Genomic DNA, 14205 nt, shown 5'->3' with positions numbered 1-14205 from the left:
AAACTCTCTTTTGGAGTAACAGAGTGGTCACAATATGGTTTCAGTTAAGCAAATTCTAACAGGTGTTCAGATTGAGCCCATGTATTGAGGCCAATCAGGCAGAAGGACACTGTAAATGAATCCTAAGCCTCATTAAATCTCTTAAAAAATTAAACCCTAGATAATGTACAGGCATTCACAGATATTGCCACACAATTTCTCTTTCTAGTGACAGATACTTAAATTTACTAGGTAAGTGAGGGCTGTCATGGAAGGGGTTCCAGTTCCATCTTGACTGGAGAAATAGAAAATTTTTACCTAAATATAAAATTTTGGTTTTTGGGATTAGATCATTTTTGCAAAATGATATTGACTGCTCTAGGTTACAAATGCCCCTGAGGCTATTCTTGTGTGAATTTTCTTGGTAGGCAATGTAACAAAGGATAGTATAGTCAATTATTACTGAGATTAGAAAGAGCCTCTTGGTCATATGATAGATCCTTCACTAAAGGCCTACTTGGATGATAAGTCAGACATGGCAAACATTTGGCCCCCTGGGCCACCACATGCAGTCCATGATACTTCCAAATGCTGGCCAAACAGATTAAATCATAATTGGGAAATATTTAGAAAAATGAAATAAAAATAAAACAAAAATGATATTGCATTTTAAAACTAAGTCAATATGCAGCCCACAAGATCCTTATTATGGTGTAGTGGCTCCCATTTTGCCTTGAATTTGACATCACGGGAGTAAGAGACTCCCCAAAATTTGGGACAGAGCACAAAATCTGGCAAGCCCTACCAAGTTGGAAAGGTAGTATGTGCATCATCAGAGGCCCACCCTAGCTAAGTTAAGAGAGGCTCATTACCAGAAGTTTATTCTACCAAATGACATTTTTATTTTATTTTATTTTTGCCACAGGAAATCATAAAGATCTGCTATAGAACCACTGAGATCTGCCTCAACAGAAGAAGGACACATAATGACAAAAACATGGGCTCTTGAAATATTGGAGAAGTATTGAGAAGTACTGTCTTCTAAGTTGACTTTCATCTCTAGTCCATTTAAATATTTTTATTTTAATTAATTCACTGAAGTTCTTTTGTAACACTAGTGTTGGAAAGCTAGACCAAAAATTATTTTTTTAAAGTTGTGCTACAACAAGCTTATATAGTTAGGAACTGATTAGTGCCAATAATAAATTCCCACAAAGTAGCAACATTATTCAAACTTGCACTGCCTACTTCCAGTGGGCTGGAACCAATTACCATATTTTACATAACCATAACTGTGAACAGTGAAAATTTGAATACATGTGACCACTTCATGGGATTCCTTATTTGCATTAATCAGGATCTGGCTGTATTGTATGTATATAACTTTGAGATATCAGGAAACATGATTCAACTTTCAGAATATCTGAACCCATTCACTAACACAAACCATGCTATAACATGCCTATTACATTTTAACTACTGGATTCTTTTCTTTAAGTAAAACAATCCTCAAGATAAAAAAAATAAAATCTGTAAAGGGAGATCATGCCAACATATACTTTAGGTAAACTTGATTTCTTAAAACAATAACAACAGCAACAAAAACAACCTTCACTGCCCAAATTTTCTCTAGGTCAATCTGCCTTCTTCACAAAGTGCTTCACCTTCAAGGATAACTTTACACAAAAGAATTGAGGTTAATGGCATGACAACAAAGCTCTGAAACCTCTAAGATGCTATTCAAACTAAGTTCCATAGGTGAGAACTGGGAGAACATCTGCTTTCCTGGGGCAATGTATACCTCTGCTAACTGATAACCTTCCCTTTGAAGTAAGTAGACTCTTGCAACATGCATGAAGGGACCAGCAAAATAGTTCTCAAATGCTGGAAAGATGCTAAAAGTCATTTGTTAGCTAGTCTCTGATCTTGGCAAAGAGACATTTTCATTGTCTCTAAGGGCTAACTCCCTGAGTGTTTACTGTATCGGTATGCATGCAGGCCATGCTTGACCTTATACAAATCCCAAATGTAGCTTGTGCAATTTTCCTTTCAAAGAAATTTCTCTTAAGTCAGTTGGCCTATATTCAGACCAATAGGGTTTCTCTCTTTATTAAATGCTCTCAAACTTCTGTGATACTCTGTTTTTCTATCAATGAATTTTTATTAAAATTTATAGCATCTTCATATAACTTGTTTGTATATAATAAGGAAATCACATAAGTATGAATTCTGCATGGCATAGCTTCTTATTTCTGAAACAATACTTAATCACTCATATATTTAACAACCTCCCAACCATATTCCTGCTCCAGCTCCTCTGAAATCTATTTAGCAGACTATTATAATACCATTTGAAAAGGAGGAAAAAGAACTTGCCACCATATAAAGATAATTTTGGAAACAGCCTGCGACATGTTACTGGACCTCTATTAATGTCACATCATACGACATATGAAGCTCTAGAGACAATGATTGGGTTTCTATAGATGGCTTATTTGTGGAAAAATTCATCAGTCCTCTCCAGAGGTTACTTACTCTAGAAAGCTTGTAATGTAGTCCCTGCTGCAGGCAGACCAGGAAAAAGGGTTGGTATTTGCAGTAATGTGAGCTGCCATAAGTTTTGCTGCTTCATGACCTTTGGTCCCACAAGAATTTCCAATTCCATCATGGTTCATCCCAAAACTGTCCAAAAAGAGAATCAACAATGAAAGAGACAAGAAAATGAAAAGTGGAAATGAGAAAAAGGATACATAATTTTCCTATAGAATCAGATCCAATACATGATCTATCTTAGGATTATAGGTTAGCTGGAAGGGACTTCAGAGGTCATCGATTCCATTCCCCTCATTTTACAGAAAAGGAGATTGAGGGCCCCAGAGATTAAATGACTTGCTTGAGTTCAAACAGAAAGAAAGCACCAGAGGTAAGATTTGAGCCTGGACTCTCTGACTTCAGAGTCTGTGGTCTCCATTGTCCTATACAGCCTTTCTTGGTAGAAATAGATATCTAGGATTCAAAATTCTTTTACATTCCATTCAAGCTAAACACAATTTGTGTCTGGGGTTGATAAAGATTATCATGTGTGTGCCACTTATCTGAGAATTCTCCAGTAAGGATATTAAAATCATTTCCATGCATAAAAGATCTGAACACTAGCTTATGAATCTTGTATTTTGATAGGCTGACCCAAGTGGAAGATGCCTCTCATTATCCCACAATAAACTCTATATCTACAAACAGAACTCAGATTTTTCTTTTCAAAACACAGGAACACATTTGCCTGATCTATGTCTCTATTAATGTATTATGTTTATCATAAAGCCAGGAAGGAGGGAGGGAGGGAGGGAAGGAAGGAAGGAGGGAAGGAAAGGAAGGAAGGAGGGAAGGAGGGAAGGAAGGAGGTGTTAAGGGGTCATAACCTGACTATGTGGAAGTAGTACCCACGTGGAGGGTGCCAGAGAACCTTCAAAGTCTCCTAGACCTCCAGTTCTTTCCTTTCAGTTTCAGGACAGAACTGTAATTGGTCATTATTCAGTGCTCCCCACTAAAACCTACAAGGCTGGGGTCAGGAATGAGAAAACTCATCTCAAATTGGAGTCCTTGGAACACTGGAATCATTTCTGAGGCCCACAATCAAAACCAGAAGATCCCCTTCATTGTTCTCTAAAGACTTTTCCTCAAGATCTCACTCTTGCATTGTGAGGAGTCATTCCTGCATAAGAAGTTGACCTAGATGACTTCTAAGGTCTCTTCCAACTCTAAATCTTATGATTTAATGCAAACTCAGACTCTTAGTGTTTTGGCAAATTGATGGGGAAGGGGTGCAGTAGGGGAGAAAACCTTTGGTTTTCATTGGTATAGGAACTTCCTGGCATAGAAACTCCTACCACAGCAGACGAACAAATGTTGTCATTTGTGGTTTTAGAGATTTGCCTGCTGCACTGAGAGATTAGATGACTTGCTGAGGATCACACAGCTAATATATGTAACCTGAATCCAAGTATTTCTGATTGCAAGTTGGCTTTTCTACCTCATATGCCGCACCACACCTCTTTTAGAATAACTATCTGCAACTACTGCCGAACAAATCCTGGAAGTTCACAATAAAGGATTACCTCTCTGGCTAGTCACATGGTTAATCAACAGCAGCATTAGAACTTGAAGTACTGACTACCGGATAAAAAATTTTTATTTGCTATGTATCTGGCAGGAGGGGCAGAATGTTTAGATAAAATCTCATCTATAGAGCATACATCAATTCCCCTAGCATTCTTGGTCTACACAAGATGTTTCCAGAGTATGTTGTCTTTTATTCAGCTCTGAATCATTTTTCTACATATAATAAGAGAGGTGTAAGATACATATAGTAATATATATTATATATTATAAATATGATAATATAGAATATGTAGTATATATTACTATAGTAATATAGTACATACATATCGTATATTCTGCATATAGTAAAAGAGGTGTACATAGAGTTGAAATAAGATTGGGCCTTGATAGCATCATCTAAGTCAATTTTCAGCCAATATTCTTTGTAGAACTTTAAATATGACAGAATAGTTTTAAACATTAATATAATGCCTCCTATGACCATTTTCACTCAGCCAAATAATTTCTTTGTTTTTCTGTAAATACCATCCATTTGTGAATGTACATACTATTGTTGTTATTGTTGTTGTTGTTAAGTCATATCTGACTCTTCATAACCCCATCTGGTGTTCTCTTGGCAAAGATACTGAAATGGCTTGCCACTCCTTCTCCAGATCATTTTACAAATGAGGAAACTGAGGCAAACAGGGTTAAGTGACTTGCCCAGGGTCACACAGCTACCAGGTGTCTGAGGCCAAATTTGAACCTGCCATCAGTCTTCACTGTAGCATATAATTAAATATTTGCTGTCACCAGAATCTACTCCTCTCCGCTTCCCTAACCCTTTCTTGGTTTTTTTGGTGCCATACTTCTGTAATCACAAATTACCTTCCCCCATTAATTATTGTTCTTTACCTCTCTGTGTGGGATACATACTTTTTCTGGGCTTCTCCACTATCATCTCACTGCCAAGGCAGCATTCAAGGCAAACATTCAGAGGTCAAGGGCAGGATGATACCTGCTCCCCCCAATACCTCTGACTTTACTCTCAGATAGCCTTGGCCTGAGGAGTGGCTCCAGACTGGGCAATTCAGATAGACAAGATTCACTTCCACCTTCTGGAACTGAAAAGTCAGCAGTGGAGTTTTGCATATGCCCAGGGGTGGCGTCAAGCTATTTTCTAATTATGATTTTAAACAGAATTTTTTCCAAAAGGTCATTTATACAAATAATAGATTACTTCTTATAGTTGCAATAATGCTTTATTACATATTACAGTTAGAATGGATATCCTCAAAGTATTTTTCCTATTTTTCTCTAAAAGTCATGCTCCCCAAGCTCATTTCCAGTTCCTGGGTATGTCACCAATCCTCTACACTCATTGTGAAAAATTAACAATACTGATTCAGGAGGTATGAGGAGATTTTCAATTGTTCTGAACTAAGTGAGCAGTGATTAATAAAATATATCGTTGGTATTTAGTGTAGCCAGTATTGTTTTACTGATTTCTTATCAGCCCATCTATGGCTTTACCCAGTTTCTAATTAATCATTAACTCTATAAACTTTTGTTTCTATATGTTTTATTAACTTCTAAAATCATTTTGTTCTTGGGCATTTTCTATCTTGGCCTCTTTGCTTACTTAGCAACAATCCCATTCTTCATCCCAAATACCCTTTCTGTGTTGTATTCACAAAAATTATTTTGTCTCATTTGACTTTAGGCCCTTTGTTTTTCTACTGTTTGCCCTAGAACCATAAGATCTCAGGAGTGGAATGAACCTTAAGAGGTCATCTAGTCCATCTCTTGCAATCTTAGGCAGGGCCATACTGCAATCTATCAACCCAATCAACCAACAGAAGGACAAACAAGTAGTTACTGAGTACCTACCAAGTACTGAGAAGAAACATAGGGGTAGAACTCTGGCCTTGAAGTCAAGAAGACCTGGGTTCAGGTCAGGCCTTTGATGCTTACAAGAGAGTATCCCTGAGCAAATCAGTGAACCTCTCTCCATGTGCCTCAGTTTAACTGTAGATCACAGTTACTAAGTCTAAACAGGTTGCCTTCAATATACTATGCAAGATCTCATGTGGTTTATGAAGAGAGTACAAAATGTAGTCATTGTACCCCTGTGGAAATTAATCCACGTAAAACAACTAGGAACACAAGATATCACTCAAAATAAATGTTAAATATGGGGGGACAGGTAATAAGAGAGAGAAGGATTCAGAAAAAGAAGAAATCAATGTGGGCTAGAGTGGTCAAGGAATGCTTCTTTTCAAGAAACATAAGATTTCTGCCAGGCCTTTAAAAATAGAAAGACATAGAAAATAACAACTCACATTCACAAAGCAATAAAATTTGTAAAAATACTGTCCTCAGAGCAGGTGGGCACACAGAAATTCAAAAAGTTGTCACTCAATCAGGTCTATAAAGTTACTATGTTTCAGGCATAGGATTCCAAATCAGGTCTCTCCTGGTTCCAAGTTCAGCCTTCTTTCTACTTATTTCATAGGTCTTATACTGACTCTAAAGTTAGCCCTTTCCCCACTTTCCACCCATGTTAGCAGATGTGCTTCCAACGATTGTAACCAAGGACAGTGATGTTCTCACTGTAGCTCACTATATTATTGAACACTGATCAATTTGCTCTGTCGTTGATCATTAGCTTATCTTTCCAAATGCATTTTTGTCTGCACATTTGTCTTCATGAAACTATTTTATGTTAAAACTTGCTCAATTAAACAGTCAGTTTGAAGTGAGATCCTGTCTTCAAAGACACTAGTCACCCCATTTTAATGCATCTGAAAATTTAATCAGCAAGTTCTTTATTTCATCATCTAAGTCCCTAAGGAAAATAAAACTTGAACACATACTCATACATGTAAACATGTACAAACGTACACGACAAACCAAAAAGTAGAATACTTCTTCCCTGATTCTTTGAGAGATTTGGTCATATTAAAGTTATCTCCTTAGGTAGTCTTCAAGATACATAAGGTGTTAATTTCCACACTTTTTAATATACACACTTCTCTTTTATCAATGTAAGTCAACCTGAGATTTTCACAAGGAAGTCTTGCCACCTTGGCCCTTAATATTGCCAACTGCCTTATGCAGCCATTGGGATCTTGCTCTTCAGTCTTGACCTCTCTCTAGTGAATTATCAACCTTTCCCTCCCCATTGGCTTCTTTCTGTCTGCCTACAAATATGTTCCAGTCTCTCCAAACCTAAAAAAGACTCCTTTAATCCTTCTAACCACTGATCTATTTCACTTTCCTTTATCCATTTAAAAAAATAAGTCTAGACCTGAGGTCACTTTTTCCTTAAGGCCAATTTACACCTCAATCTTTCGAAACCTGATTTTCACTGTCATCACTTTATTTAAACTGGTCTTCGAAAAATTACCAGTGAGCATTAACTTGCCAAACCCAATAACCTTTTTTCAGTACTCATCACCCTTAACAAACCTGTAGCACTTGACACTGTTGATCTCCCTCTATTTTTCAATACTCTCTCCTCCCCTGTTTTGCGTAACACTCAAATCCACTGACTCTTCTCTTACTTTTCTGGCTATTTCTCAGTATCTTTTGCTGGCTTCTCTTCTTCCTCTCAACCCCTAAGTCTACATCCACTCCAATCCTCCCAACCCTAAGGCCTTGTCTTTGGCCCTTTTCTCTTTTCTATCTATATTCTTTCCCTTGGCAGCCTCATATTCTAGCTTCACTATCACATTTAAGAAAATGAAGTCCAAATATGTATGTCTAGCTCTAGCCTCTCTCTTAAACTCCAAACTTTCAATTAATACCGTCTATATGATATATTGACCTGGATGTCCTCTGGATGACTCAGGCATAACATGTACACACATTAACTTATCTCCTCTCCAAAACTCGTTCTGACAACTGTCATTAGATCACACACTTAGAACTAGAGGAAAATGGAGAATCAGCTAGTATAAAGGCCTCATGTCACAAAAGAAACAGGCTCTTTGAGATTATATACCTTGCTCAGTGTTACTAAGTAGTGAGGAAAGGAGCCAGGATTTGAACCTAGGTCAATTAGCTCCAAAACCAGGGGCATTTCCACTATATTACATTATTTTTTAGTTCAATGGTACCATCATTCACCTAATCACCCATGTACAAACTCCTGGTTATCTTTGACTTCTCTTCCATCAATTCTCATAGTCAATTCTACCTTGGTAATGTATTTCACATCTGTACTCTTCCTTTTATTTCTTCTGCCAGATAATGAGTTTAAGTTTTCATCACCAAGACTATTATAATAGCCTCCTAATCAGTCATCCTGTTTCTAGTCTCTCCCCCTCTAATCCATCCTTCTACCACTGCCAGAGTCTTTTTCCTTATGCACAAATATGATCATATCACTCTTCTGAAAAGACATCAGTAATTTCCTGTGGCCCATTCAGTATGCCTTAGCCTAGAGTCCAAAGCTTTCCATAGTACATTAGCCTCACTTTCCAAGCATATCTTGGAATAACAGGATTTTAGAACAGGCAGATACATCAGAGTCCATCTAGTCTAAGCCATATCTGAACAAGAATAACCTCAAAAATGGTCATCCATCTTTTGCTTGAAAACGTCAAGTGAGCAGAGTTCCCTACCTCCCAAGGCATCCCATCTCACTTTTTAGAAGCCTTAATTGTTAGGTAGTTTTCCCTAAAATCAGGTCTAATTTACTTCTTTGCAACTTCTACCCAGTGCTACTAGTCATGCACACTGGGGCCTAATTAATTCCTCTTCCACATGTTAGCCTATCAAATACTTTGGACAAAGCTATCATGTTCCCAGAGCATTCTCTGCTGCAGCAAAACAATCTCAGTTCCTTCCAAGGATTGTCATATGACAGGAAGTCAATGTGCTGCATGATCCTGGTTGCACTTCTCTGGATACTCTTGAGCTTAAAAATATCCTTCTGAAACTATGGTGCCCAGAACCAAACACAGTATCCCAGATGTGGTATGACTAGGGTAGACTACAGAAGAACTGTAAGCTCTTTATTTTTGGAAGCTACGCCTATCTTAATAAAACTCAAGATCATACGAGCTCCACTGGTTTCACATCACACTGCTTTGTGAATTTGCCGTTCACAAAAATTCTCACATCTTTTTCACAAAAACTGATGTCAAACCATGCCACTGTCACCTTGTACTTGTGAGGTTGTTTTTGGAGCCCAGCTATGAGATTTTTACATTTGTCACTAATGAATTTCATCTTACTAGATTCATATCAGTGACCTAGTCTGTCAAGGTCTTTTTGGGTTCTAATTCTAACATCTAGTATGTTAGTTATCTTTCTTAGCTTTGTGTCACCTGCAACTTTGACATGAAGGCAATGCCATCTAACCAAGTCACAGATAAAAATGTTAAATGAGATAATATTTGTAAAGTGGCCCAATAACTGGCACATGGTAGGTGCTTAATAGATACTTATTTCCTTCTCCCTCCCCCTGCCCAAATGGCATAGGGCCAGCCAGCCCTTTGAGGTCCTCCCAAGAAGTCTTCCTGCCAGCTGACACCAAACCATTAATAACTAATCTTTAAGTCTGGCTAATCAATCAATTTTGAATTCATCTGACTGTACTCTGATCTAAATCATGTCTCCATCTTTTCCAAAAGAACAGCATTGAGTACTTTGGTTAACTATGTCTACAATGTTGCCCTAATCTACTACTTTAATAGCAATGCTGTTAAAAAAAATTGTTTGGAAAGGTAGCTTAAAAGCAGATGGTGGAGAGTTCTGAATAACAGGAAAAGAAGTTCGTATTTTAGTGTACAGGAAAGACAGAACTGAGTGAAAGCACACCAGAAAATTGACAAAGATAACAAAAGTTGGAAATGGGCCATTTTGGAGGAGCCAAGGAAAGAGAAGCACATTGAAGATGTGGACTGGTCCAAAATTCCTGGAAAACAAGTTGGAATTATGCTCAAAAAAGGAATAGATATGTCCATACTCTTTGACCCAAAGATATTACTGCTAGGCATATATTCCAGAAGGTCAACGATAAAAAGAAAAATCTCACTTATACCAGAATATTTATATAAGTATTTTTTGTAGTAGCAAAGAACTGAAAACAAAGTGGGTGTTCATTAATTAAGAAATGGCAAAAATAGAAAAAAATGTGGTACAAGAGTATAATGGAATATAATTCAGCTGTAAGAAGATGAATATGAGTAATTCAGAGAAACATGCATTTGAACTAAGGAAGAGTAAAGTAAGTTGAACCAAGAAAATAATATGTATGATTACAAGAATGTAAATGGCAAAAACCCTGGACTCTATAATTAAAATGGCGAAGCTTGACTCTGGCTATTTCTAAAACATGTTGTTGCCTGTACTTTGGCCATCCTTCTCATCCCCTTCCTTGATCCAGGATCTTCACACACAGGCCTATGCCACTACCTTGCTCAAGAAGCAACTACGGCTCCCTATTTCCTCTAGAATAAAAGACAAATTCCTCTGTTTGTAAAAATTCTTCAAAATCTAGCTCTAGCCTACCTTTCCAGACATGTTATATATTCCTCACTGTCATCCACTCTCCAGTCTAGTCAAACTTCCCACTTCCTGACTTTAACACATGATATTCTATTGTTCATCTCCACGCTTTTGAACAGGCTATCTCCTATGTTTACAATATCTCCTCTCCCCCCCCCCCACCTTAGTTCCACTTCCTGGCACGTCTACCTCAAGCACCACCTCCCTCATAAGATATTTCCTATTGTCCTTGCTTCTATTGCTTCTCCCCCACAAAAAGAAAAAAAGAAAAAAACCTCCTTTATTTTCTATGTATTTTGTATCTATCTACTTATATGTATACATGTTGTTTCCGCTGGTAGAACATAAGCTCTTTGAAGGCATGGACCATTTCTTTTCAATCCTGCCTCTGATGGCTACTAGTAGATGTAAGTCATTTAACCTCTCACTGCCTTGGGCAACCCTCTAAAACTCTTAAGTTACAAATGATTTGTCCAGCTGCACTAATGGAGGAGATTTTACCTTGGAAGTTTCCAACACTTATGAAATCACAGATTCACATAAAAAACTAAGCATTAACACTTAACTTGTGATTTTTTAAAACTGCAAGATGCCACCATGAGCTATATTCATTTCATGTATCTTTCAATTTTGTCTATGACACATTTCTGATTTAAGTAATTGATCTGACAATGTACAATTGTTCATGGTATACTTAAAGGTTAATCCAATGATGAAGCTAAAAAATTCTCTCCATTCACCAAATGGCATTTCCCATAATTAGTTACTGGGTAGAAAGTCATTGGTTTCCAAAGTGGTAATTATCACTTTTGGCTCTGTCCTCCTTCCTCTCCATCCATATCAGTCACCAGGCCCTATCAAGTTTTATTTTTTGTTTTGTTTTGTTTGCCACTGGTATCTTTCTCTTCCACTCCCAACAGCCACTATCAGAGCCCCTCATCCCCTCATTAAAAACAGTAATCATAGCATCTTTTCATTGCTCTGCACCAAGTGGGGACTCAAGACATGCTGACTAGTGACTAACAACATGGGGTATTATTTTTCATTTCTTTATCAGAGGAAGATATCAAGTAAAAAATTCCACAAGATAACCTTATTCCAAATAATGTTCCAAATAAGCCTATAATTTACAGATTGTTTACATATAACCAGATTGTTTACAATATAAACTTTTTTTTTGGTGAGGCAGTAGGAGTTAAGTGACTTGCCTACGGTCACACAGCTAGTAAGCGTCAAGTGTCTGAGGCTGGATTTGAACTCAGGTCCTCCTGACTCCGGACCACTGTGCCACCTAGCTGCCCCTGCCTCAAAATAATTTTTAAATATGCTGAGCTGCAATTTTAATTTTGTCATTACCAAATCATATAAAATGAAATCTCTAAGTTAAAACAATGGTATTGGAGAAATATGCACCAAGATTCACCAGGAAGAGCTGAATTTTTGATAGCTCTTATTACTAGATTTTTTTTGTTATACTGAGCTGAAACCTGTGTCCCTCTAATTTCCACCCACTGATTCTTTTCTGCCCTTTGAAGTCACATAGAATAAGTCCATTCCCTCATCTACAAAACAATCCTTAGAATGCTTACAAACAGTGCCCCAACCACAATTCTTGTCTAGACTTAATATCCCTACTTGCTTCAACAGTTAGTTTTATGCCAAGAAGAATTCTGGATCATCAGCATTCAGGGAAGCGAGATTCCATCAAGTATAAGGACAAAAGAAACTATCAGAATATTTTGTCAGAGAGGGGGGAAATACCTCTTAGCATAATTTAAATGACAGCAGGAAAATAAGGAAGACACAAAGATATAGCTGAGATCTGTTGGGTAAGTGAGAATAAACAAACAAACTCAACTTGGTTAATCTCGTAACCTACACATGTTTTTTTTCCTTCTTTTAATGACCGGATTTTAAAATGCCCAAGAGAAAGAAAACAAATATCATGTCTTTGGGAAATAGTCCACAGAAAAACTGTGAGATATGGGGAAATGTTCACAAGTCACAGGCTCACCCTATCTGAGGGGATAAACTACGGCAAATGAATGATCCCCCTGTAGAGAAAGAAAGGTCAGAAATGTTGCACAAGACAGTTCTAGATTTTGGGTCTGATAGCACTCTTACCCTAGGACAGCTTCATTTGGCACAGGACCTGACACGTAGTTAAGTACCATAAAAATGTTAACTACTACTATTATTATTATTATTACCATCCAGAGAGACTTTAGAGTAGATAGAAGGTTCAGGATATATAGCAAAAAACTATTTGTATGTTCTTAAGTCTATATTCACACTTTCAGGAGTTTCTACATACCATATTTATCAACTCATGTCACAAACATAATGGAAGGGTTTTTTTGTCATTTTTTTAATTTGGGGTTGGCAATTTTGCTCATAACTTGAGTATTATCTCATTTGAAATGGTATTTGACAAAAATAAATTTCTTGCCCTTACATGGTAGTTGTGTAATTTACACTGGAAAGGAGTAGAATTTGTTTTTTTTTTTAACTTTTTTTTTATTTTTAGGGCTAAGAAAAAGAGTTTGCTTGGTCTTCATTTTATATGTCAACTTACCATTATAAAACTAACAGAATTCATCCTGTACTACTGAATAATATCTTACCATTGATTTTGATGCACAGTCTCAATGGCTCATCTGGAAGTTTCATGGGGGGGGGCAGGAAAGAGTAAACATGGCTTAATGAGTATAAATTTAATTTTGCATTTAGTCTGGAGAGTCTTTTAAAAATCATAACAGATGTTTTCAAAGCAGAGGATCTGTATAGCTGAAGAAAATCTTTAAAGTGACTAATTTAATCTCTGTCCCTAAGCAATCTGAATTTAAAAGCAGAAGATAATCATGTTACTAATATATCAACATCTTTGTTTTTGTTAGACAATCATGGTACTTCATTTCTTCATAAACTTTGTTTAGCTTTTTTTTTTTGGCTAAATAGTAGGGTTTGAAAGTACACTCTGCATGTGCCAATGATTGTTTAAAAAACAAAAACAAAAAAGGTTCATTTAGAGCTTTTTAAAAAATAGAAGACACAATTATATGATCTAAGCATACCAATGTTGCTTAGCCAGGAAGGAAAGAGAATAAGCACCTATTACATGCCAGGCCCTGTGCTAAGCACTTTATAAATACTTCATTCAATCTCATTTGATTCGAGTAGAGTATATTGACTTTCTTTTTAAGTTGAAAAAGTAATGAGATAATTGTAATTCAAAATATTATTACATCTACACTAACATCTTAGAATTAGGTCTGCCAATTGTGCCAACAAAATACAAGAAGAAAAGGATCCCCTTTTTCAAAATTCTTTTCCATCAGTAATATCTGTGACTCTTGTTTTATCCATATTCAACCCTGGCTATGAAATATTAATGAAGGTCAGTGTACTTTATCAAAGCCTGATAAAGCAGGCTCTGGATTTAAGAGACATACTCAGAGACCCTTCTATGGCCACATCTGGCTGCTACTTTAAGATTTATTGGCTATTCAATAGAATAGTTACTCAGATTAACTAATGTGCTCTCTATACCACAGTTTAGGATTAAATTCGACCCATACTTTCCTTTCCAATTTACTGAAATAGATGACC

At 36.8% G+C, this 14205-nt stretch overlaps 1 protein-coding gene across 2 annotated transcripts in view; it reads right to left on the bottom strand.

Moving 5' to 3' along the window:
- The window catches only part of ADAMTS6 (ADAM metallopeptidase with thrombospondin type 1 motif 6), a 339960-nt gene that overhangs the window by 134425 nt on the left and 191330 nt on the right, over positions 1 to 14205 (bottom strand). For both annotated transcript variants that reach the window (XM_021007265.2, XM_021007269.2), the window contains exon 10: positions 2515 to 2661. In XM_021007265.2, coding sequence (XP_020862924.1) covers positions 2515 to 2661 — 147 coding nt within the window. The remainder of the gene's footprint in view (positions 1 to 2514; positions 2662 to 14205) is intronic.

The sequence above is a fragment of the Phascolarctos cinereus genome, unplaced genomic scaffold (assembly GCF_003287225.1).
Source record: "Phascolarctos cinereus isolate Bilbo 61053 unplaced genomic scaffold, phaCin_HiC Scaffold_4;HRSCAF=312, whole genome shotgun sequence".
NCBI lineage: Eukaryota > Metazoa > Chordata > Mammalia > Diprotodontia > Phascolarctidae > Phascolarctos > Phascolarctos cinereus.
Note: the sequence above shows the minus strand (reverse complement) of the source record. Positions and strands in the feature narration are given on the sequence as shown.